This window comes from Myotis daubentonii, chromosome X (assembly GCF_963259705.1).
Source record: "Myotis daubentonii chromosome X, mMyoDau2.1, whole genome shotgun sequence".
NCBI lineage: Eukaryota > Metazoa > Chordata > Mammalia > Chiroptera > Vespertilionidae > Myotis > Myotis daubentonii.
The window spans coordinates 111,513,053-111,539,888 of NC_081861.1; the positions used below are offsets into that span (position 1 = coordinate 111,513,053).

The 26,836-nt window shown below is 37.0% G+C and overlaps 1 protein-coding gene across 1 annotated transcript in view; it reads right to left on the reverse strand.

Moving 5' to 3' along the window:
• Positions 1–26,836, reverse strand: part of CFAP47 (cilia and flagella associated protein 47) — a 467,420-nt gene that overhangs the window by 87,529 nt on the left and 353,055 nt on the right. The window contains 5 exon segments of the mRNA XM_059678706.1: positions 2,777–2,885; positions 7,157–7,264; positions 11,308–11,483; positions 17,491–17,588; positions 20,663–20,818. Coding sequence (XP_059534689.1) covers positions 2,777–2,885; positions 7,157–7,264; positions 11,308–11,483; positions 17,491–17,588; positions 20,663–20,818 — 647 coding nt within the window.

The following is a 26,836-nucleotide window of genomic DNA, read 5'->3' on the forward strand; positions in this document are numbered from 1 at the left end:
AGCAAAAAAATTTGCATTTCATATATTTTTTAAATTTAGCAAACATGAAAAAAGTTTCTCTATACATATAGGAAATATATATATATATGACAAAAATAAACTATTTCATTGGAAAAATATATAATACTTTATTAAATTTGATTTAACTCTAGTAATAACTATGTGGCTTAAGTATTTTAGTCTTTCTGTCTTCATATTCCTCTTCTATAAATTTATATGGTGAAGATTGAGGTAGTTTATACAACCAAGCAGTAATTCAATAAAATTCCTTTATTTTTACCTAAAATTAGCTGAAAAATGTATTTCCAATGTTCTCAAGGAAAGAAAGATAAACACCATTGTTTGGAATTTAACTGTAGTAAATTTTACTAAATTTATTGGTGTGTAAACATAGAATCTTTGAGAAACTTAACATTTCCTTGCAAGCAAGTGTCATGATAACAACCAATTCCAATGTGTGAGCTTTTTACACTGGATCCTAGCTCAAGAGGAAGAGCCTTGTGGCAGGTTAGTAAACTGAAATTTGAACAGGATACTGAATGCTGTTGGAGATTAATATACTCTTAAGAACTATAATCCAAAGTATTTAGTGCTTAAATAGCATGGTGCTACTTACCTTCAAATTAAATAGTGAAGGGATTAAGAAGTATAAATTGATAGTTAACCCCCAAAAAAGATGTAAATAAAATACAACATAGGGAATATAATCAATAATATTGCAATAACTATGTATGATGCCAGTTGGGTACAGGGAAATATTGGGGGAACACTTTGTATAGTACCATCTAACCACTATGCTGTACACCTGAACCAATACAAAATAATATTGAAAGTAAAATGTAATTAAAAAATAAAATTAAATGGAAAATGTCCAATTTAAATGATAGTAAAAGAAAAAAAAGAAATATAAGAGAAAGAAGAGAGAAATATGGCAAACCATTAATATAAGAAACAAAGTAGAAGGTACAAGTTTGTGCATTGTATTATTCTTTCAACTTTTATATCTTTAAAAAAAATCATAATATATCATTGGAGGAAAGCAAGTTTTTTATATCATTATTTGCATTGGTAATCAATCAATGCTTATTTATTAAAGCATTTATGGGCTATAATCAATATTTTAAAATCCCTACTTGTGTAAACATGAGTACTATGCAACAAAACCATAAGTGAAGTTATATGTACATATATTCTTTCCATTTACTACCATTAACATTCATGTGTTCTCCTAATTTGTTCTACAATATTACTTTTGGTAAATTTATAAGTATATTTTTGAGTCATTTCATAACACTGAAATTAGTTGCTTGTTTCATACTTAATATTTGATAAATATATAAAAATAAAAATTAATGAAATAGACACAGTTGGAAATATTAAAGCAGAGTCCATATTCTGCATTATGTAATAAAGTTGGCATCTGCAATATGTTGTATTTGTTTTCCCTTGTACCACAATTTACATTCTTCTGTACAAGTAGTGATATAAAGGATATAAAAACACCACTTTCGCCCTGGCCCAGTGGTTCAGTTGGTTGTAGCATTGTCCCATACACCAAAAGGTTGCTGGGCTGATTCCTGGTCAGGGCACATACTACTACCTAGGTTGTGGATTGGACGGCTGCATACTGAAGACTACCAATCAATGTTTCTCTCTCACATCAATATTTCCCCGCCCCCCCCTCTCTCTTCCACTTACACTCTCTCTAAAATCAATAAACATATCCTTGGGTGAGGATTAAAAAAACAAACAACAACAAAAAAGCACTTTCTAATAAGAAATTTGTTATTTTTCAATTATATCCTGAACATTCCATTCCATTTTAATTTATGGAAAATACAGTATTAAGTAATATAAGTGTGTATATTTTAACATAACTTTTTAAAGATTACCATATATATCAAATTTAGCAAAATAATAGTGATATCTAATGTGACACATTATGACAGTTAATTACTAATTTCGCATCATGATATTGTTAGTTGGCAACCAGTGATTGATGAGAGATAGGTATTATGATATAGATTAAAATTCACATTACAGATTTTTAAACAACCATTTAAAGGCAAATAGTAAAAGCCTTTATTTAAATACCATAGCTACTTAGTAGGGCTTCATGATTCACTCTGAGGTCCTCTGAAGAGAATAATCTATTGCAATGATTATTTTGAAACTTAGCTGAAAGCATGGTTTTGACATTCACTCACATATTTGATATATTCTTTGCAAATGTAGATACTGATGGTGAACCTTCAGATCTTATTTTGTTAGTGGAGGAGGAAAAAAAGTGATTGAGGCTCATTGAGAGGCTCTACTCTCTTCCAGGGACCAAGGAATGGGAAAATGGGGCAGAGAAAAGAGGAGAGGGGAAGAGCTGTCAGCACTATCTGGAAGTGGGGGAGGGGTGGTATGCTGGAAAGGAACTGGCCTTTCGGGATCCTGGAAACACAGCATGACTGTTGAGTCAAAATCACATTACTGATAATCTACCGCAAAAACTGATTACCAATTTGGTCACAAATAAAGCACAATTTATTTAGAATTCAGTGATAATGAACATGAATCTGACATACATAATTTCAAAAATGTATATGAATATTATATTTTTTTGATAAATTAAAGTCGGGGATATATATTTATAGAAATTCCATTTTTAAATTTTAGACATTTGAAACCTCATTAATAATTGAAATGCTAATATCCCACAGTGTCCCAAAAACAGAATTGGAAGATGTTCTGGTAGTGATAGGATACTTGGCTTTCTGAATATACTTACCAGTAATTTCTGAGAATCCAGGAAGAAATTATCAGGATTACTGTTTCTTACTTGCAATTCTAAGGTTTCATGTGTAGGATTAGTTAAAGGAAAGTTCTGAATGACAAACCTAGAAAGAAAAACAAAGCTAGTAACCTAGTTCATAAACTTATTCAATGTTAACTTTATAAACTTGATTACTATTCCCTGGTATGTGTTGAATTGCATGCTGCAAAAAGATAAATTGAAGTCCTAATTCCCAATACTTCTGAGTGTGACTTTATTTAGAAATCGGGTTGTCGCAAATGTTATTAGTTAAAATGAGGTCATACTGGAATAGGGTGGCCCTTAATCCAATATGACTGCTGTTCCTATATGAAGATGATATGAAGACACATGAGAAGATAGCCAGATGACAGTGGAGGTGGAGATTGGAGCGATGCATCCATAAGGCAAGGAACACTAAGGGTTGCATGCAAGCACCAGAAGCCAGAAGAGGCAAGGAAAGATTCTCCCTTACTGGTCTCAGAAGAAGCATGGTCCTCCTGAAACCTTGATTTCAATCTTCTAGCCTCCAAAACTGTGAGACAATAAACTTATGTTGTCGTAAGCCACTCAGTTTATGGTACTTGTTATGGCAGGCCTAGGAAGCTAATACAACTTGTATGAGTTTCAAAATAAGAATCATCAAATATTAACTAATGACATTTTGCTAAATTAGATAATCCCTGATTCCTTCTCTATATTTTTACACCAATGTTATTTACACATTGGGTACTGGAACATATTCCAGTTTTAGGAGCAATGTTTACAAATTACTTTATAACTGTTAAATCCAGACAAAAAAGTTGACATAGTATATAAATATTAACAAAAAGTAACAAATTAACAAAGTTCTGTCCATTACATCAAGAAAATACAAATTGATGATGAAATAAACCTGCCTCCCCCAAAATGTGGCTAGTATTTATGGTCAAAGCAAGTAATAATCAAGAGGGTTCATAATTCTCAATTCACCATCATTTCTAATGCCTTTTCATATAGAGCAAACCAAAACCACACTGCGATATCACCTCACACCTGGTAGGATAAATATTTTTTTTAAAGTAAGATATGTATTGGTGAGAATGTGGAGAAAAGGGAATAGTCACACACTGTTGATGAAATGCAGATTGGTATAGGCACTATGGAAACCAGTACTGTCCAGCCACTGTGCTGTCCACCTGAAACTAATACAAAATAACACTGAATGTAAACTGTAATTGAAAGAAAAGACTATCAACATGGTCTATAAATATATGACCAGGGAGTCAACTTCATTAATCATGAGGAAAATGCAAACTAAAAGTACACTGAGGTACCACTTCAAATGCACCAGAAAGGTTAAAACTAGTTTTACAATACCCATGTTCTTGAGGATATGAAGCAAATATAATTCATTTGTGGCTAGTCCTATAAAATAAAAGGGTAATATGCAAATTGACCCTAACAGCAGAACAACTGAGAATGACTGGTCACTATGATACACACTGATCACCAGGGGGCAAATGCTCAATGCAGGAATTGCCCCCTGGTGGTCAGTGCGCTCCCACAGGGGGAGCTCTGCTCAGCCACAAGCCAGGCTGATGGGTACCAGTACAGCGGTGGTGGTGGGAGCCTCTCCTGCCTCCTCAGCAGTACTAAGGATATCTGACTGTAGCTTAGGCCTGCTCCCCACTGGCAAGTGGACATCCTCCGAGGTCTCCCAGGCTGCCAGAGGGATGTCTGCCAGCTTAGGCCCAATCCCCTGGGGAGTGGGCCTAAGCCAGCAGGTGGTCATCCCCCGAGGGGTCCCAGACTGCGAGAGGGCACAGGCTGGGCTGAGGGACCCCCCCCCCCCGAGTGCACAAATTTTTGTGTGCACCAGGCCTCTAGTAGGAGTATAAAAAGGTACAAGCAATTTCAAATTCTTTGTCATTAACCACCAAATTTAAATTGTTTACATAACAGAAATGAGCACAAATGTGCAACAAAAGCATATACAATGTTATAAACAATATTTTTCATATTAGACAAAACCTAAAAAAAGGTTCATCAAAATAAAAAGGAGTATTTTTTCAAATGAGGAATAGCACACAGAACAACATGAATAGGTCAATAAGGCCCAACTATCAATTTAGAGCCTCACATATAAATATGAGTAAAATAAGCATCAGATAAATTTTCTAACAGGAAAAAGCAAAAACATTAAGATAAAGTCCATGGCTTCTTAAAATGACCATTCATACCTTAAGGGATAGAGAGAAGATATTACAAACATGAAATAAGAAGAGAACATTACATTTTTTAAGCAAACAAAAGAAGCATCCTAATACAAACAGAAACAAAAAATGGTCTTGGATGTTGATAGCTGACATGAAAATTCAACAAAAAGATTGGACTATAAAACTGAACAAATATGTATAAATGCAAAAATACAAATGTTGGGGGAAAAGACAAAAAAAGTAAGAACATTATCAAAATAGTCCCCAAGTTCTAAATCCAAAACATAGATGTAGAAAGAGAGAAGAGAGAAAATAGAGAGATGGCATAAGTCGAGATTTCCAGAAACAAAAATTATGTCATTTGTTTCCATATTGAAAGAGACCTCAAATACCTGGAAAAATGTGTGAAAATAGAGCCATACCAACATATTAAGAATTTTAAGGACACTGAGTACAATGTAAAACTGCAAATTTTGAAGGGGATAAGAATCCAAAACAAGGCTGGTTAAAAAAATAGTTACCACCAAACATCTTTAAATATCATGTCTTTTAATTATACACAGTATGACTTGGAGAAAAAGAAATTATTTTTTTAAAAAAACATGTTAAAAAATAACAAGGACCTAAAAAGAGAAAAGGCTAGTACGTTTTAATGAAATAAAAAAATCATGATTGTAAAACTGTGAGCCAAATATTTTCACAAAATTGTCTTACATGTATTAATAATTATTTATACATATATATATAGTTTACCTCTATTAACATTTATTTTAAAACTAGAAAAATATATAAAACTAGAAATAAGTTTATAAACAACTTGTAGTAGACACTGCTGGAATCCCACCTGGTTCCTGAAGATTTTTACCAGCTCTCTGCCCCCATCACCCAACTTCTGAATTCTTGCTGTTCATCTTCCATGTGAGACCTTCAGATGATTACCCTTGGGTCCTGGAGCCTCCTCAACCTTACGGGAGAAGTATCTGGGAGCTTATAGCTCATCCTAAGGACCGGATAGTGACTAGTATGGGAGTCAAAAGCCCAGCATCTTGGCATCATGACAAGACCAATTCTGAGATGTGATTTATGCTCCAGGACTTTCTGCAGGATCAGATAAAGTCTGGGACTGTACTTGAAATCATACCCTTCCTGAGCTTCTTCTCTTTTCTTATCCCACTTGCTCTATTCTCTTACTGATTTTTCTAACTGGGATCACTCCTTAATAAATCACTTGCAGTGAAGTTTTCGCTCAAGGTTTGGTATTAGGAGAATAAAACACTCTTTTGGTGTGCTTAGGGAGAAAAATTGATGAAAAGGCACTGATTTGCCTACTAGCAGAAATTGTGACTTGGTTATCCCTATCTAATAGCACCAAACTCAGTGCCAAACATATAATAAGAACTCAACCACCTAAATATAAATGGCCATATTTCAAGGGAATACAGTATTAACCACATGATCAAGTATTTTCAGTTGCCTATTGCTTACCCTCTGCTTTGCCTTGACCAAACTTCAGTCAGCCTTCTCTCTTTCCTACAGACCCCTGAACTCTGCTGTCTCCAAAACTGAGCAAGCACACACACACAAAGAAAAGAAAAGAAAAGAAAAGAAAAGAAAAGAAAAGAAAAGAAAAGAAAAGAAAAGAAAAGAAAAGAAAAGAAAAGAAAGAACATTTCTCTGTTCTTGGCTTTTCTTGTGAATTAGCTTATTCCAGTGAGATGCTTTTCTGATCAGTCCCCACTGGTCATTTTCCCATCCTTGTCTAGTTTTCCTTCTAAAGATTCTGCTTAGCTCTCTCCACTTGCCCCTCCATTACCCTATAAAGTAAAAAGCTTTTTCTATTTGATTTTGAGACACTTGCATATTTCAGAGATCAGAGAATTCTCTCTACTGCAATAGTCCCCTACAACTATTTCTGTAGTCTCTTTCCCTCACTTGCGATAATCACTCCTAGTAAAAGCCTCTCCCTCCTAAAAACTGACTTGATTTTTGTTTTTTCACTGAAGTGTTCCATGGGGTACTTTAAATATCAAACCTTTCCTGGAAAAGAAAAGCAATTAAAAACATATTCATGTCTTTTGAAAATGTTAAACATATTATAACACTTTTGGATGAACTTTTTTCTTTCATGAAATAATTATATCTACTAAATAGAACTTACTTTCCAAGGTCACACACCATTTCTGGCAATTTGGTTGGATTTGGGAGTTCGACAGTAAATTTCAGTATATACCAGAACTCTAGAACCTTATCAGGCTGAAAAATAATGCTGGTGGAGAGAATATACAAAATTTATCAGTCACTTTAGTTTGTATAATACATTTGAAAGAAAAAATATCCCAAATACAATATTTGACAATGACTCTGTGACACATTCTACTCTTATTATATATATATATATTTAATTTTTTTTCATTTTTGGTGAGAAAATCATCTCATTATTAAAAAAAACAACAGTGCAATTATTAACATCTGTTTAATCAAAATGCCTGTTAAATCAATGAACAATGTTTAAACCTAAATAATTCAAATACCTTACAGAAGTTAAAATAAGAAAAGTTCTGCTTTCAAAGTGTTATTAAATCAAAGTTAGTTTGTCAATTAAACACATGTATTTTTTCATGTGAAAGCTATGAAGTGACATGCAGCTCTGGACAGTTTCCTTTATAATCAACATGCTCTCTTCTATGGGGGAGATAGTGACAGAGAAAATGACAGTATAACTGGGCTGGTATCTCAGCTCTTCTTTTATTTGTGCAGACTTGAACAAGTCACTTAACATTTTGAGCTTCAATTTCATTATTTATAAAATGGGAGCAATTATTCTTACTACTCTATCAGGGTTACTATGAGAAATTTATGTGTGTATGTATGCAAAATACATGCCCCAGTGATGATAACAGAGTAAGTAGTCAATAGGTATTACCCCAAATTATGTCTTCTAACGTGTGCTGATAAAGAAAATTCAAGATTCATTCTGTGTTTACAGCACACTGGAGAGAGGAGACTGGCCCACATTTACAATGGTAATCTATCAAGAAGGTATCTTTTATAATATGTTTTTTATTTCTGCTTCACAGTACAAAAATTTTATCCTCTAAAATTTCACATATATATTTATTTAATCATCATTCATTAAAATAAGAATTATTCTAATTCTGAAAGAGCATATAAACTAGCAAAAGTAATTTTAATGGAATAATTAATGCATTTAATTATACTTACTACACTAAGCCTAGTCTTTAAAACTATAATAAGTAAATGGGCTATTACTGTAAAACAAGTTGATTATCTTATATAATAAAGAGGGAATATGTAAATTGACTGTCACTCTGCCACAAAGATGGCGGCACCCACAGCAGAGGCGGGGTTTCCGTAAACAAGATGGCTGCACCCACAGGGTAGGCTGAGTTCCCGTAACGAGCCTTAAGGAGCAATAAGCAGGGACCTGAGGCTGCGTCCCCTCGCCCGCCACTGTGGGGCTTCACAGGGGACCTCAGGCCACACACCCCATCCTGGGGCCAGGCCGGGGACCTCAGGCTGTGCCCCCCTCCTGGCAGAGCTTGACAGGGGACCTCAGGCCATGCCCCCCACCTTGGTGTCAAGCCGGGGGACCTCAGGCCATGCTCCCTGCCTTGGCACCAGGCTGGGGGACCTCAAGCTGTGCCCCCTGCCCAGCAGGGCTTGACAGGGGACCTCAGGCCACTCCCCCATCACAGAGCCAGGCCAGGGACCTCAAGCCATGCCCCCACCCACAGGGCTTGATGAAAACCCTCAGGCAATGACCCTTGCCCGACAGGGCTTGACGGGGGACCTCAGGCTGTGGCCCCTGCCCTGGCGCCAGGCCAGCGGACCTGAGGCTGTGCCCCCTGACAGGTGGGGCTTGACAAGGGTGGGACTGGTCGGGTATGGATCTAGCCCAATGGGGGGGGGGGGGGCGGCCGGGTCTGGGTCTCGTGAAATTTTGAGGCACATGTGGGTGGGTGGGGACTTGACTCTGGGTCCTGTGATGCACCCCAGGCTCTGACAGGAGGAAGATTTTCATATACATTTTACTAATTTTCTTTCATCTCTGACACTTCTATCATAGAGAAAGGGCAAATAGCAATATTAAAATATTTCCTCTAATTAATCTCCTTTTATTTATTTATTTTTTAAAAATATGTTATTGATTTTTTACAGAGAGGAAGGGAGAAAGATAGAGAGTCAGAAACATCAATGAGAGAGAAACATCGATCAGCTGCCTCCTGCACACCTCCTACTGGGGATGTGCCCGCAACCAAGGTTCATGCCCTTGACTGGAATCGAACCTGGGACCTTTCAGTCCGCAGGATGACGCTCTATCCACTGAGCCAAATCGGTTATGGCTAATTAATCTCCTTTTAATGTGCACGAATTTCATGCACCGGGCCACTAGTTTTACTATAAACTAATTGAGTTAGTCATGAACATAAAGGTTATGTGTTTGTGTGTGCATGTAACTTAGTATACAGTACTATCCTATGTAATAAGTATAATATGCAAATTGTTCCCTCGGCTGGTCATTCAACTGGGAGTTCAGCTGCTTGCTATGACGTGCACTGACCACCAGGGGGAGGGACAGAACACGGCAGGCATCAGCAATGCACTGCGACCTCTCACTGGCTACCTGGGGGCCTGGGTGACAGGGATGGAGGTGCGGTGAGAATGTGGGGTGTTTGCTGAGCTTGCTCTCACTCCCCCTGCTACCCTCCCCTGGAACACCAGAGCTTGCACACTGGGGAAGCCCCCATACACAGGTGCTGGGCACCCGCAAGGAGCCTGCCTCATACCAGCATGGCGTCTTCCGGGTGAGCCGGGCTGTAGCCGCCGGGACTGCAGGGGACAGTCGGACTCCCCATGGGTTCACACAGGAGCCGGTCTGTGAATCCAGCCGGGAGAGAGTGTGCTGCCCAACCAGCTTCTGTGTGGTATTGCTCGGTGGCCCAGAGGCCCATGCTGCGACCCGGCTCACGGCATCCAGCCATGCTCACCGCATCTCCACATGGGGACTTGGGCGCCATGACTCAGGCAGAGGGCGGCGCACAGGGGCCCTGGGGCCCAGGTGCTTCCCAGGGCCCAGAGGTCAGCTGGGACCTGCCCTTCCATGCCAGACACTCACACTTTGATTGCTGGCCAGGCCCAGGGACTGTACCCATGCACGAATTTTGTGCACCAGGCCTCTAGTGTTTTTCATAATTATCATGCTATAAAAACACTTATAATTGCACTATTAATATGTGTATATATTGGTGTATGTTTGTGATGTGCGTGCACAAAGATGGTCCCCAACTTATAATGATTCAACTTAAATGGTCTAACTTATTATCTTTCAACTTTGCAATGGTACAAAACTGAAATGCATTCAGTGGAAACCATAATTGAAATTTTTAATTTTGATATTTTCCTGGTTACAACTAATACTATTTATTGTTTTACATAATTTTGCTCATCTGTAAGCTAATGTAAGTGTTCTGAGCACACTTACAGTAGGCTAGACTAAGTTATGATATTTGGTAGGTTAGGTATAACAAAAGCATTTTTTACTTACACTATTTTCAACGCACAATGGGTTTATTGGGAAATACCAGTAAATCCCATCGTAAGAAGCATCTGTGCATATATTTAGCATAGTATAATACCCTTAATTTAATATTCTTTGTTTTCCATGATGATTTATTTTTAATTGCAAATATAAAATGTAAATTAATTTCATCAAGAAATGGAAACTTTAACTCCTAATCCTTGTGTAATCATTTTCATTTGACTCAATTTTTTGCACCTAGAAAATTTTGGTTAGTGAAAAGTGGAATGAAAGAGGGTACATAAAGAGTAATTTAGGGCTTATTTAATTTGCTGTTCCCCAAGATAATAATTTTGCATTGGGTAAAACAGTGCTAACTCTAAATTAGTACATTTTATAAATGAATGGTATTTTAAAAACCTAAAACTATGAGCAAGTGTAATCTAAATGATTACAGCAAACAAATAATCATTTTAAAAGCTTAATTTAAAAAATCAACAATAAAAAAATCAACAATCCTATATAATAAAAGGCTAATATGCAAATTGACCAAACAGTGGAATAACCAGTCGCTATGACACATACTGACCACCAGAGGATAGATGCTCAATGCAGGAGCTGCCCCCTTATGGTCAGTGTGCACCACTCAGCCAGAAGCTGGGCTAATGGTTGGCTCCTGGACTGCAAGAGGGTGCAGGCCGGGCTGAGGGGAACCCCCCCCCCCACATGAATTTTGTGCACCGGGCCTCTAGTAAAATATAATGCCATACTTTTCCTCTCTACAGCCTGTAGCTGCTGGAGTATAGCATACTGCATAGTCGATACATTCTTCTGGATTCAGCACAAATTTCTTGATTCCACTAAGGGCAGGATTTGATAACAGCACTTCTATTTGAAGAGTTGTCTCTTTGGCATTACGGAGGGGTATTTCAAAACAAATGGTCTCCTAGAATTAAAGAATAAATATAATCAGCTCTTAGTGTCAGCATAGAGTCACTGTTCTATGGAAGCAAATACAAAGAAAACTTTGATACAATATAAGGTCATTTGTTTTCTTTTTCTCCTTGGTCCAGTACTGAATGCATCCCATTTGCTTTTAATCTTTTGTTTTCCTTAATTAGTCTTGGTAAATGGTAACATTATTTTTTCAGTAACTACTCCAAAAGATCTGTTTAGCTAAATGCTAAGGGCACTGCAAAATTACATTTAAAAAATATTTTTCCTCGGTACCATTATTAATATGAGGTCTACTTGTCTATTTCCTCTAGCTGTAGTACTCAAGTGTCAGCAATGCAATAGAATCACCTGTAGCGGTTGCTAAAGTACAGATTATTGGCCCTACTACACAGATTCTGATTCAGTAGATCTTGGATGGAGCCTGAAAACTTATATTTCTAAAACATTGTGGCTGCTGTTGCTGATCTAGAGGACATACTTTAAGTAGCTCTGCACATTAAAATCAAGCAGTGAGGACATTCTGAACTAAGAAGTTAAATTATACTGATGATATGACCACCTTCCTGTTTAGATTCCTTTCTTCTGTTTTGGTTTCTCTTGTCCTGACCTCCCGGCTACACACGCAGCCATGGAAGGCACTCTTCAACTTCTAAGACATTTCCTGGTCTTCATTCTGACCCTCCATTCTAGCTAATAACTTATATTTCATCCCATGACAGCCACGATTTCCACTACAGTAAAAGCCATTAATTGAAGCAAATGTGTTAAAGGTGAATAATAGATAGGATATATATCAGCTGTCTAGAATGCCTTAACCTAATAAAAAGGAGGATGTTGGACATTTCGGTCACAATTTAAAAATTGGTAATGGGGCTTGACTGGTGTGGCCCAGTGGTTGAGCATCAACCTATGAACCAGGAGGTCACGGTTCAGTTCCCAGTCGGGCACATGCCCAGGTTGCAGGCTCCACCCCAGTAGGGGGAATGCAGGAGGCAGCCAATTGATGATTCTCATCATTGATGTTCCTATCTCTCTCTCCATGTCCCTTTCTCTCTCTGAAAATCAATAAAACATATTTTTAAAAATTGTTAATGGATGTACTTTAGGACATGGAGCTATTTTGAAATTTGTCAAGTCACATTACAGGAGTGACCGCAAAAACCTAATACTAAGCTGATGGGGGGCAGGTGTTGATGGGGAGAGAGTTAGTTATTCACAAAATATATCTTTAAGATAGACATTGCAACTTTGTCCATGGATCAAACATTTGCTTGATTACCTCTATATAAACAAATGAGTGGATAAACATTACATTCACACACTTTCTGGCAGGAAAAATTTAATTCACTGAGTATTTGCACTGAAAACTTCATACTTCCTACTCTCAATAGGTCTGAGAAAATAAAGACTATGTTTTGGCTCATAAAAGTTTAATTGTGTCAATAGCAATTCAATATGCACTGATAGGAAGAATTTTTTTTTTTTTACCATATCCTCTCCCAGAAGAGAATCATAAATTCATTATGAAGAAATTATTTCTGAGGTCCAAAACACACAAGTAAGGTATACTATTGAGGAAATCTTCAATTTTAATTTTTCTCAATTTTAAAACATTAAAGTCAATAAATAAACTATTCCTAAGGGTATTCTGAAATGTACCATGTAATTTGGAGGAAGTGAAAACACTAATCTGTCTCAGTAATTTTCCTAAATTGAAAATTCAGTGCCAACAGTTCAGAACTCAGATAAACAAAGTCTAATTACAAATTAGAAGCACCATTGTCATTCCTCTGCTACTGCCACCTATATGTCACTGTACCTACTGAAGTCTTGCCTCCCACCCCCCATCTCCAATTCTCTGCCACTCAATCTGAGACACAAAGATTGAAGAGGTGGATGCTAATGCCTAATGCCAGATAGGGGGTAACGTGGGGGTGAGGATGCATTGGTAGGCACTAAGGAGTTGGTAAAAACCCGAAAACTCCTGTAGCATCTAAAGGTTTGTTCACATGTATTCTGACATTTCATATAACCTTGTGGTGGGGTGGCGGGGGGAGGGGAGTATGAAATACAGTGACAATAGAAGGATATCTAGTTGCAAGGACCAATCCTTAGGAAGTACATTCCTACTTAGTTGTTTAACATAGGTTATAGGTTTTCTCTATCTATCTATCTATCTATCTATCTATCTATCTATCTATCTATCTATCTAAGAAGGCTAAAATTTTAAACTAAAACATTATTGAAAAAGGTTGCTAACTCACATGTTTTATATTAATGTTTTTATATGTGACACCACGTGGATTAACTGTGCTTTTCACTATGCTCCTCTCTTACTAGCTTGTGGAGATATTTCTAGGTCTCACCATTAACAATAGAGTGAATTTAAATGAAGGTTATTACAGAATGAAAAATTAAGTAAAGAAAGATTCACATAATTATCACCAACTACAGAGCAAATATTATGAAGGCTATGACTGATCTAAAACTTAAAGCATATAAAATTTTGTTCACATACTAAAGTTTTGTTTTCAAAAAATATAGCCCATTGCTATACTGGAATTATTGAGCATCAATGGGAAGATAGTGGATTACTCTCATCATTCTCCCACAGCCAAACTATATGACATACATGAAATTTTTGAGTTAAAAAAAAATGAAACAGCAGATATTACATGTTAAAATTTCCAAACGAAATCCTAAATACTTTACTCCAACAGAAAATGAACTACTATCAACCAATTATTGTTTATTGTGAATATGACTTTTGGAACCTGCTATAAGAAGTAAACAAATTTATGTGCCTCAGAGTCTAAATATTTCTTACACAAACCCTATTTTAGAGAGATTCTAACCATACATTCATCTTTAGGGAAGATGTGGAAATTGGGTTTAATGTAACAAAAGTTGAGAAGCAAATAGAAAATTAGAGATGGCTTAGCATCTTGAAAGCTCCATTGCCACATCTGATGATTTAAGGTTTAAGTTAAATATTACTCAGAATTTTAGCAAAAACAGCAACTGTAGTCAAAACTACTAGGGAACAATATATAGATGAGGACAATAGTTTTAATGTACTTCAGAAAGTATTTAGAAAATATCTTCTTCAAGAAGTGCACAAAAAGTTTATTTGATGGGATTATCTCTCTATATAAAAGCCTAATATGGAAAGTGTCCGACTGTTCGTTTGACCATTCGACCAGGTGCTATGATGCGCACTGACCACCAGGGGGCAGATGCTCTGATTGGTAGGTTAGCTTGCTATTGGGGTCTAGCGGATTGGGACTGGACGAGATGGGCCGGACGCAATCCAGGACCCCTTAGGGTATGTCGGAGAGCCGGTTTCGGCCCGATCGCTACAGGCCAGGCCAAGGGACCCCACTGGTGCATGAATTCGTGCACCAGGCCTCTAGTTTAAAATAACCCGTATCATCTCTACCAACTAAATCTTCATGTTCATGAATTAATAACTCATACGTTTTTTAAAAAATATATAGATATGTATTTTTATTGAATTCAGAGAGGAAGGGAGAGAGAGAGAGAGAAATATCAATGATGAGAGAGAATCATTAATTGGCTGCCTCCTACATGGCCCCCACTGGGGATTGAGCCCACAACCTAGGCATGTGCCCTGACTGGGAATCGAACAGTGACCTCCTGGCTCATAGGTCAACACTCAACCACTGAGCCATGCTGGTGGGGCAATAACTCATACATTTTTACCTTAGGCAATTACTATTAGAAAGGTGGCAAAGCTTAATACCTTGGCAACACTATCACTGTTATTAGTAGCTTATGTGGACAGAGTTAGTGGAAAAAGACTCCACCTCACCAAACTCAGTTGAAAGTGAACATTTAATTAGTACAGAATACCTGTCTATAGTGAGAAAAAGAGCAATGTAGCAGCTGATGGTGCTAAGTTTTGCCCCCGCATTGTAATATAAAACTACTCAATAGAATGGGGGCTCAAAACTTGCATTTTCATGTAGACCTTGAGAGGAAATTATTTCAATGTCTTTCTGAAATAACTATGCCAAATATTCACATAAAAACAATAGTATAACTGATAATAATCTGAAATATTATACAAATAAGAAGAGGTATTGGTATCCTATTGTGGTATTAAATAATAATAATGGAATTATTGCCTGGGGAGGGGGAAGTCCCTTATGGAAAATTGAAAAGGGCCCATTTGAAAGTACATTATTCATGAAAGCAATATATTCCTCAATGGGTATATATAAATCTTAATTTTTAAAATGAAAACAGACCTAGCTGGTTTGGCTTAGTGAATAGGGCGTTGACCTGTGGACCAAAGGGTCCTGGGTTTGATTCTGGTCAAGGGCATGTACCTTGGTTGCAGGCTCCTTACCCACCCAGGCAGTGGTCAGGGGAGTGCGAGAAGCAACCAATCTGTGTCTCTTTCACATCACTGTTTCTCTCTGTCTTTCCCTCTCTCTTCCACTCTTCCTAAAAATCAATGGAAAAATATCCTCAGATGACGATTATAAAAAACACCAAAAAAAAACCCAACCCCAGAAAAATGAAAACATACTTTATGTGCATTAAAAGAGACAGGTGATGGTTTATTTTTGCTTTTTGCTCAGTCTTCTTACCTATCCATATAAAGTACCATGACGGTATGTGTTTCTCAACCTGTGTGACAATCTTCACCTTGAGAAGTTGAGAATTACAAAAATCTCAATTTCTACCAGTATTTTCTTGACAGATTAATAACTTTTTCCAAAAAAGGACACTTTATATACCATTTCATGAGAAGATGCAACAGTTGGTTGTTATTTTAGAATTGCATCTATATTTGCTAGTTTGTGTTGCATATTTCTACTCCTCTCTATCCCTACTTTAAACATATGGTTAATAAGGAAGCCAATGTCTTCCCCTTTTTGAGGTACCACCTCATGGTTCCAATTTCTCCTGGTCTCATTTTTAGAGTATTTTTTTCTCCTGTGTTCTGAGAAAGAGATGACTTTTAATCTAGTAACAATTTTCCACAGAAAGTGGTTTCATAGTTAAAATTATATCATTTAAAAATAACCTTTAAGATTTTATTCTGCAGTGATAATAGGGTCACAGATATTGGATATTTTCATTAAGTGAAATGATCCCAACATCATCACATTAAATGATTTTCCACTTAGAAGAAACTCCATTTGCAATTTACACTTGAGTACATTTCAACAGTTTAATCATCCATTTTCTTTGCCTCAGTAGAAATTTACCCAGAAATCAGATGGACAAATAATTGATTTGTAGGCTAAAAGTGCTTTAAGTCTTTTCTTATTTTATATTTGATGGAGCAAAAGTTCAAGATTCTAAATAATCAATTGAACAAAAAAAAAATCTATCTTCACATTTAAAAATAAAAATAATCTTTATCACAGATTTAAGTATTGAATACTAACAATAAGGAAATTAAATGGAATGAAAACATGATTAACAGCAATTAATACTGTCTTCGTGTTTCATTTAAACCAAGACTCTCAATATTTGACTCTTAAGTAATCCTGGACATGGAGTTAATAACACTTTAATAATTCACATAAAACAAATCCTATTCTTAGTCACTATTACTTAAGACCCTAAATTTATGTCTGTTGCTCCAAATATTTTTCTTCCTGTTGTAAAACCAGGAAGAATAAGTATTGAAAAAGTCTGAAAACACACTGCTGCTTTTATCAGACATGTGAGGGCAAGCATAAAGGCGAAGGTTAAGTTGGTCTAGTAACTCTTAAATCATTCAGGTAGAATGCTAATCAGTGCAGCCACTATAAGATATCATAAAACTAAAAAAATTTTTACCATAAGCTTTCAAGGTACACTTTACTGGATTTAAAAATAAAATTTCTAAAAAATGAATTATTTATCCAAACATGAGTATTAATAATATGGTTTTTTCCAAGGACAGCAATTTAAGTTTACAATCAAAAGATCATCTGCAAAAAGGCAAAATCTATGACCATTTAATGGGCTCTTACCATAGCAACACATTTAATTTCAATAATGTTTACAGGTTTCCCAGGATAGATATGGATCTCAAGATTATACCAGACTTGTATAGTGCTATCATCATCATCTGGAAAAAAAAATTCATTTCTTAATATAGGTTTCGGAACACCATACATAACATAAAATTTGAGAAACATGAACAGATATCATTTTCAAACTCTTTTTGATGGGCTCATTTGTCAAGAGTGCTGAGGGGAGGTAAGAATGTGAATTCATCACTGTTTGTGAGTGCTAAGGGAAGCCCTATGCTGCAAAGTCTTTCCCCTTTTAGCTAATGTATATTTTATGGATTTTTCCAATGCTTTAGTCCACAATGAATTCACAGAGAAAATAGTTCTGAAAAGAAAGATGTCTATAACTAAGAAGACATTCTAAGCAAATTTCAAGCATACACTATCATATTTTCAATATAATCACATTGTACATTATATCTTCAGAACTTACTACTCATTTTGCATAACTGAAACAAAATATACTACTGAGCAATCAGAAAGAAAGAGACCCACGTTATTATAGGCGATAGAAGGTTAATCCTGTCTGAGTCATGATATGGGAAGGCCTATCTGAAGAATTGAACATGTCATCATGCAGTTTAGATTTTTAAAATTAGATAGCATTCCATTGGAGTCCATTACCATGACATGATAGTATTCTGATTTTCTTTCAAACTCCTCTAAACACTTTTATCTGGTTTTCCTTCACGGTTCTTGTGCCTTAGATTTTGATAAGGGCTTAATTGTAGCATAATCCATCTACAACAGGTATCTGCTCTTTGCCTCATCTGAATGATTCCTACTGAAGAATCCCTAAACTTTTACAACCCGTTTTATTATTTTTTCACCATGTCCCGCTCCAAATATTCAACAGCTGACTGAATATTGCCATGTAAATGGTTTACTGTCACATCAAAATCAGAAAACACAAAACTGTTCTAAGCATTATAATCTCCCAAGTTATTTCTTCTTGTTGAGTTTAACTAAACTACCTCACAAGATTACTGCCTCCACTTCCATTTTGTGTGGCCAAGCAGCCTGCAGGAACCTTGAAGCAACACTAGCCCCTCTCTCTCCAAAGTGCATAACTTAGAAAGCAGCCCAGCAGAGTCACAAGAAAATATAAGTTCATAATATGACTCGCACAACCACACTTGGTCTAAGTACTCTCTCCAACCTCCCAGGGCTGTCCCCTTGTGTGCCCCTTAGATAAGACCACTAGGAAGCTTACCAAAACCCCACTGTTTTTGGTTTGAATTGACCAAACTTGCCTTAGCCTGGGAACCACAAAAAATTCCATTCAAAAACCCTAATAAAGGCATGTACCCAGGTCCTTCCTATCTTTCTGCCTGGATCTCACCTTGTAGACCCTGGAGGCAGTTAGAGTACCTCCTCCAGGACCTGTGAGTAACAAACTTCTTTTTTTTTTTTTTTTTTTTTCACAGAGAGGAAGGGAGAGAGATAGAGAGAGTTAGAAACATCGATGAGATCGATCAGCTGCCTCTTGCACATCCCCCACCGGGGATGTGCCCGCAACCCAGGTACATGCCCTTGACCGGAATCGAACCCGGGACCTCTCAGTCCGCAGGCTGACGCTCTATCCACTGAGCCAAACCGGTTTTGGCTTTTACTTTGGTCTTTTTTTTTTTTTTTTTTTTTTTACAAACTTCTCTATTTCACTTTCCCTTGCAGTCTTTAAACCTTGACTCACTACCATCTGACACTCTAGGGCACTATTTAACAAATGTTAATTTAACAAAATCAAGATACTTCTAAATTTCTATCTGAATATTTCTCTATTCACCAATATAACAAACCTTGTTATTTTTTGAAATCAATCCTCTCTTGCTACCTCCTTTGTCAAATAATACTAGTTTCTAAAATGTTTTCCATCTTCAGTGGTATTTCTCTATCCACATCACTACAGTAAAATACATTGTTCTCTTCACTTCAAACACCATTTGCTGTTGCAATGACCTAACTGACTCCAACTGCTTTTCCCTTTCCAAGGTATTTTGAATACTGACTAAATGTCACTTTTAATCCATGTATCCTGTGATGGTTAAGCGTGTGTGTTGATTTGGATGGCTTATAGTGTCCAGTTGTTTGGTTACATACCAGTGTAGATGCTACTGTGAAAGTTGTTTTTTTTTTATGTGATGATAACTCATATCAATAGACTTTGAGTAAAGCAGATTATCCTGCATAACATGGGTGGGCCTCCTCCCAAAGCAAAAACTAAGGTTAGCTGAAGAAGAAGCAATTCTTAGTTAAGACTGGAACATGGAAAACCTGCCTGAGCTTGTAGCCATCTGATTTGCCAGGTATGATTTGGACACAATACTACAGTAGCAACTCTTACCTAATTTTCTAGGTAAGAAAGGCTTGCCCTACTGATGTTGGAATTGCCAGTCTCCACAATCATGTTAGCCAATTCCTTAAAATACCACTATTTATAATATATTATATTATATTAGAATATTATGGTAGTATCTTTTTCTCTGAAGAATCTGACTAAATACACATTCATTTAATAAAGATTTCTTCTTTGGGATAAGTTTGTATCCACAACTTTGCTCCTGATGATACAGCTTTCTAAAATGGTCTCCTATGGCCCTGCTTCTTACACATAACAAAACTCATTCCCCCATTCTCCAGGAATTTTCCCCTGTCTTTTCCCACACTCCACCATCTTTTTTTCCCTTGAATTCCTACTAAAAAGATATGATGTTTATTAACATGCAAATAAAATTTTATAAAATAGGAAGGAAAAACAATAGCATTTGCTTTCTTTTGCATGAGAAAGACTATCACACCCTATATTGAAGAAAATTATATTACATTGTTAAAATAATATACTCATTAATATTTTATCAGAAATTAATTGCTGTTTTTGTTTAATAACAAATATATATGAATTTTTTCACTTATGAAAGAGTAGGCAGCCTTCAAGCTGAAGGGTTATACTCTATTACGGTTAACAGCAAAACAAATCCAGAAATTAAACTACATAAATTTAATATTAAAATAATACAATAAAAGTCTGATAAATATGTGCAACACATTTGTATATGAATTATGAATGTAAAGTATCTACATAAACCAGTTTATGAATGCTGGTCATGAAACTTCAAAATAATAAATTTACCTAAGCCTGCCGTATCAAGCTTGATGGATTTTTCTGACAATTTCTTAAAAAAAGATAGTCCATCCTGATGTTGAATTTCATGTTGACCTTGACCTTCATCTGATTCTTTCTCAGAATCACAATCTTGACTGCTTTCAATGGAAAATGAAAGTTTACCTACAACACATAGGTACAAAATTTCAGATTAACCAGGGATTAGTTTTTTAAAATGAAAGGTTGGTTTCAGATATTAAAGTTGCTCTAGCTTGAAACTAATAACAACAAAGCCAAACATAAATTCTAGATTTTAGTATCAGAATTAAATCTAATGGTGGTACAGAACAATTTAGTAAATTCAAGAAAATTTTCTCAAAATCTCCATTAAAATTATATTTTAAATAGCTTTCGTATATTTTTTCAAATGTGTCAAATAATAGAACTGTATCACTTTTCAGAAAACTAAATGAGTGTGGGGAGTGTGGTACAACATACAAAAACCAACCAGTATAACATACCACATTAACAGAATGAAGAAAAAAAAAACACGTGATTATCTCAATTGATGAATAAAAAGTATTTGACAAAATTAAACAGCCTTTCATGATAAAAGAAAAACAGGAATAGGAAAACTTTCTTAAAATAATAAAGACCACATATGAGAAATCCACAAGCTAACATTATACTCAATGGTTAAAAACTAAAAACATTTTCTCTAATATTGGCACAAGACAAGGATGTCTGGTTTTATCGTTTCTATTCAACATAATACTGGAATTTCTAACCTGAGCAATTATGCAAGACTAGAGGCCCAGTGCACAAATTCATGCACGGGTGGGGTCCCTTAGCCTAGCCGGTGATCGGGGCTGTCTTGCCCAGTTCAAATTGGGGCCAATAGGGGCTGGTTGGCAGGGGGTAGGGATCACAGGAGGTTGGACGGCCAAAGGAGGTTGGCTGTGGGAGTGCACTGATCACCAGGGGGAAGCTCCTGTGTTGAGCATCTGCCCCCTAATGGTCAGTACACATCATAGCGACAGGTTGACCAGTCGATCAGTCGACTAGTAGTAACAGTCACTTAGGCTTATATATATATATATATATATATAGTAAAGGCATCCAAATTGCAAATGCAGAAGTAAAATCATCTCTGTCTGCAGATGACACAATCTTATATGTAGAAAACCTTATTGATTCTACACAAAAAACAGACCTAATTAATGCATGCAGCAATATAATATGCAGGATATAAAATCAACACACAACATCAGTTAAATTCCTATATATTAGCAATGAAGCATTTGAAAAGGAAACTAAGAAAACAATTCCATCAAATAAAACTTATTTAGATAACACTACATATGTTAAACAATATGTGTGCACTGAATAAGGAAACCTGGTCAATATTTCAAATACTATGAAATACTCGCAAGAAAAGGACACATTCTCTATTTTTTCTCACTTCAGTCCATTTAGTTACTCAGCATATTTTTTCTTCCTCCAATACATCCATTTAAATGCTACTACATTTTTATTATCCTTTAACAAAGAAAAATTGGACAAGCATTTGTAAAACAATTCAAAAGCCCTATATAAGTATAACAAGACCATATATTATAGAGCAAAATGAGAAATTAAATACTTATCTTAAGAAAAAGGAAATGGATGAAGAGAACTATGGAAGCAATTATAGGTCAATTTAGTAGCTTGTGTTTTAACTAGTGGCCTGGTGCATGGATTCGTGCACATTGAAAGGAAATTAATTTGAAGGTGGCTGGTGGGGCAGGACTGGGTGAGACGGGCCAGACACACCCTGGAGCCAGCCTCCCTGGCCAGCTGTACCTGGGGCGGTGCCAGGGCTCGAAGGGCATCTGCAAAGTGAGTGGGGTCCCTCCAGCAGGTGGGTCCCTTGACCTAGCCTATGGGGATCAGGCTGAAACCAACTCTCCAATATCCCCCAAGGTGTCCTGAAGTGGGAGAGGGCACTCTGAAAAGTTGCTGTTGCTCAGCCACTCCTGTGTTGAGCGTCTGCCCCCTGGTGGTCAATGTGCATCATACCTACTGTCTGGTTGGCTGGTCATTTAGCCTTTTACATATATAGATTGAAAGGACACTTTCATTTGTTTATTTATTTTTAAAATATATTTTATTGATTTTTTTACAGAGAAGAAGGGAGAGGGATAGAGAGTTAGAAACATCAATGAGAAAGAGAGAGAAACATCGGTCAGCTGCCTCCTGCATACCCCCTACTGGGGATGTTGCCTGCAACCAAGGTACATGCCTTTGACTGGAATCGAACCTGGGACCTTTCAGTCCTCAGGCCGATGCTCTATCCACTGAGCCAAACCAGTTAGGGCAGGACACTTTCAAACAATGCACCAAAATTATGCCAATATTTTTTACTCAATTTATTCTAGAGAAAAACCTTTTGCTTGGCGATATAAATTTAATGTTATTTCTAAACAATTACATTTTAAAATTGCATCTTTATTTTTGGTTATTAATTAGCTACTAGAGGCCTAATGCACAAAATTGGTGCATGGGAGGGTGTGTCCCTCAGCCCAGTCTGCACCCTCTCCAATCTGGGACCCTTCAAGGGATGTCCGACTGCCCATTTAGGCAGTCGGACATCCGTCTCACATTCCAGGATTGCTGGCTCCCAACTGCTCGCCTGCCTGCCTGGCTGATTGCCCCTAACTACTTCTGCCTGCCAGCCTGATCACCTCCTAACCACTTTCCTGCCAGCCTGATCAATACCTAACTGCTCGCTTGCCTGCCTGATTGCCCCTAACTGCCCTCTCCTGTTGGCCTGGTCACCCATAACTGCCCTCCCCTGCTGGCCTGGTTCACCCCTAACTGCCCTCCCCTGCTGGCCTGGTCCCCCCCAACTGCCCTCCCCTGCTGGCCTGGTCTCCCCCAACTGCCCTCCCCTGCAGGCCTGGTTGTCCACAACTGCCCTCCCCTGCAGGCCTGGTCACCCCCAACTGCCCTCCCTTTCAGGCTTGGTCCCTCCCAACTGCCCTCCCCTGCTGGCCTGGTCTCCTACAACTGCCCTCCCCTATTGGCCATCTTGTGGCAGCCATCTTCGACCACATAGGGGTGGCCATCTTGTGTGTTGGAGTGATGGTCAATTTGCATATTACTCTTTATTAGCTAGGATAGTAGAAGAGATAAGTAGTCAAATCCTTATAAACTTATAAAAAGAATAACATTAGACTCAACAACCTGACTAACAGCAATGAACCTTCAAATCAAATGCAGTAAATACTGATTATGAGAATATGTGTGAATATAAAAGAATATGTGAAGAGATGATAATTTTTCCACAGTATATATACATGTGATTATTTCTTCCCCTATATTCCTCTATTCTGGCTAAGGCCAATCCAAAAGGGAACAAAAGTAAATTAAAAACTTGATTGTTGGTGCTTGAGTTTATTAGAGTGACAGGAAAATTATTAGATGGCTTTGGAAACACTATAGGTACAACAGAAATAATAGTAGTGAGCAAAAGCAACTGTCTAAGGTACAGCATCATTGACTTAATGGAGATTCTTAGTTTGTCTGAAGAGAACATTACAAAAAATCTAATAGAAATAGTAATTATTGCAGTTATACTTTTAATAAAAAAAGTTTTTACTTTGACAAAATGGACATTTTTAGCTGCTAAACAGTCTAAATGGTTGATTTTTCAAAAGGCTGCTTAAACAGTCAATAAAATAAACATTTCTCAGTATATAAGTCATTTTATAAAATTAGGAATCATTTTTCTCTCATTTCATATTAACTTATAAAAAATAAATATCAAACTCAAACTTAAAGACTGAGCAATGCTATTTTATGCTAACGGTGTTTCTTTGAAAAATTATGCAAAACCATTTATTGAATGCTTACTCTATGCTCGGCATATGCTACACCCATTACCTATTTAATTACTTTGACATGAGTTAATTAATCATTTTATTTATGTTTTTCTTTTAAATCTTTATTGTTGAAAGTATTATATGTTCCCCTTATTCCTCCACTGATCCCTTCTAGCTCACCCCCGCCCCATGACCCAAGCCTTCACCACCCTATTATTTTTAAATTTATCTTTATTGTTGAAAGTATTACAGATGAAAGCTAAGCAACCTGGGCTGTACAGAAGGTTGGCTGTAGAGAAGCTTGGTAACTTACTCTAGGTCACACAGGTAATAAGTGGCAAAGGCATACATATGTCCCTGACAACAGAGTATGGGAAATGGTACATTAAGTCATGTCTAAATATCACCAAACATATCACAGAATAAATGGTTTTGACTGGCAAAATCGCAAAATCACTCCTATACTTCTTCCAGAACATTTATTTTGATCTAAAGTGATAGGTCTTAGATACTGCTCAATGATCACCTCCAAAAGCAAGTTTCCATGGCAACAATTAAACCTGGCAAAGTATTGACCTCTTTGCACTTGGTCTTCTCACACCCACCCTGTTCTTAGCACTGGCTTCATGCTTCACCACTCCCAATCAATAATGAGGAACACTGTTCAGGAAAATTTCTGTAAGGCTGGCCTTTTGTCTGTCAACTTGTGAATTTCTTAGAGGCACATTAATTTCATCAAAGTTTTTTTATACATATATTCTCTATGCACATTGTATTACACATAATCAAGCTAATTTCCATTGTTCCGTTTCTAATATACTACCCTAATAAAATCTAAGTAGCAAGATTAAAGATGAAAGCCTAAGGGATCTTTTGCTAACCCTCCTCTTACTTCTACCTTTTTATTTCTTTATTTTAACCTTTCTTTTAACTCAATTTCTTTTATTTTATTTCCCCTTCAAAAGGCAAGGTGGAAAAACAAATTTATATGGATGATAAAGAACACAGATTTAAAAAAAAACAACAACAATACAGCACTAGCCGGTTTGGCTCAGTGGATGGAGAGTTGGCCTGGGGACTAAAGAGTCCTGGGTTTGATTCCAGTGAAGGGCACATGCCTGGGTAGTGGGCTCAATTGATGTTTCTATCTCTCTTTCCCTCTCCCTTCCTCTCTGAAATTAATACAAAACGTATATTAAAAAATTATTAAAAAAATAATAATAATAAACAATACAGTGCTGTGGTCACATCTGTCTTTAATCTATATATAATACAGCTTATCTCCCACTCTTTTTAAGCTCCTAACTGTTACAATTAAATGTACACAATTGAGCCTTGTACAACATGGGGGTTTGGAGTGCAGATCCTCTGACTAGAGTGACAAAAAACAGAGAGATGGAAAGGGGGTGGGGGGGGTGAGAGGGGAGGAGGGAGGCAGAGAGAAGAACGGGCTGACTATAGCTCAAAATCTATCTATCACATGGAGAATTATTAATGGGCTTTGTAAAGCCAAATGTCTGCAAAGTGATCAAAGATTTCAGAAGATGCTAATGACTATGACTGTGGTGATATCTGAAGCCAAGCAGAGAGTGGGGGTGGGCAGGTAGGCTCTTCCTTCACAGTACATTCTATTACTGTGATACTAATTGGTTCATTGTTTGCCATTCTTAAATTTCCCTTCTGCTTGTTAATAGGATTGGCATTCAGTCTATTCTCTGTACTTTCTTCTTTGGAGCAGCTTTCTATACCTTCTATGCTAAGTATAGACCAATGGTTCCCAAACTTTTTTTGGCCATGCCTCACCTAAAGCACCTCTAAAATCATGATGCCCCCCTGTGACATATAATTCTGATTATTCAAAAAGTGAACTCCTATTCACATGGAGGAAGCCTAAAAGGCCATTAACTAGGTCTAAACAAGCTTCCAAAACACATGGCATCCATAAAAGAGAAAAATAAAAGAATGAAAGGACAGTTAAGTACTGTGGAAGAAATCACTAAGAAATTGTTTTTAAAAATAATAATAATATGAAGTGATATTAAAAAATAGCAAATAGAGTTTCAAAATATATAACAGAAAACTGAAATGTATAAATATGTCACAATATATATTTATATACTATACTAGAGGCCTGGTGCACAAAAATTTGTGCACTCGAGGGGGAGGGAGGGTCCCTCAGCCCGGCCTGTGCCCTGTTGCAGTCTGGGACCCCTCGGGAGATAACGACCTGCTGGCTTAGGCCTGCTCCTGGGTGGCAGAAGGCAGGCCCAATCCCTAGGTGCAGCCCCTGGTCAGGCTCAGAGCAGGGCCGATTGGGGAGTTGGGGCGCCGCCCCCTG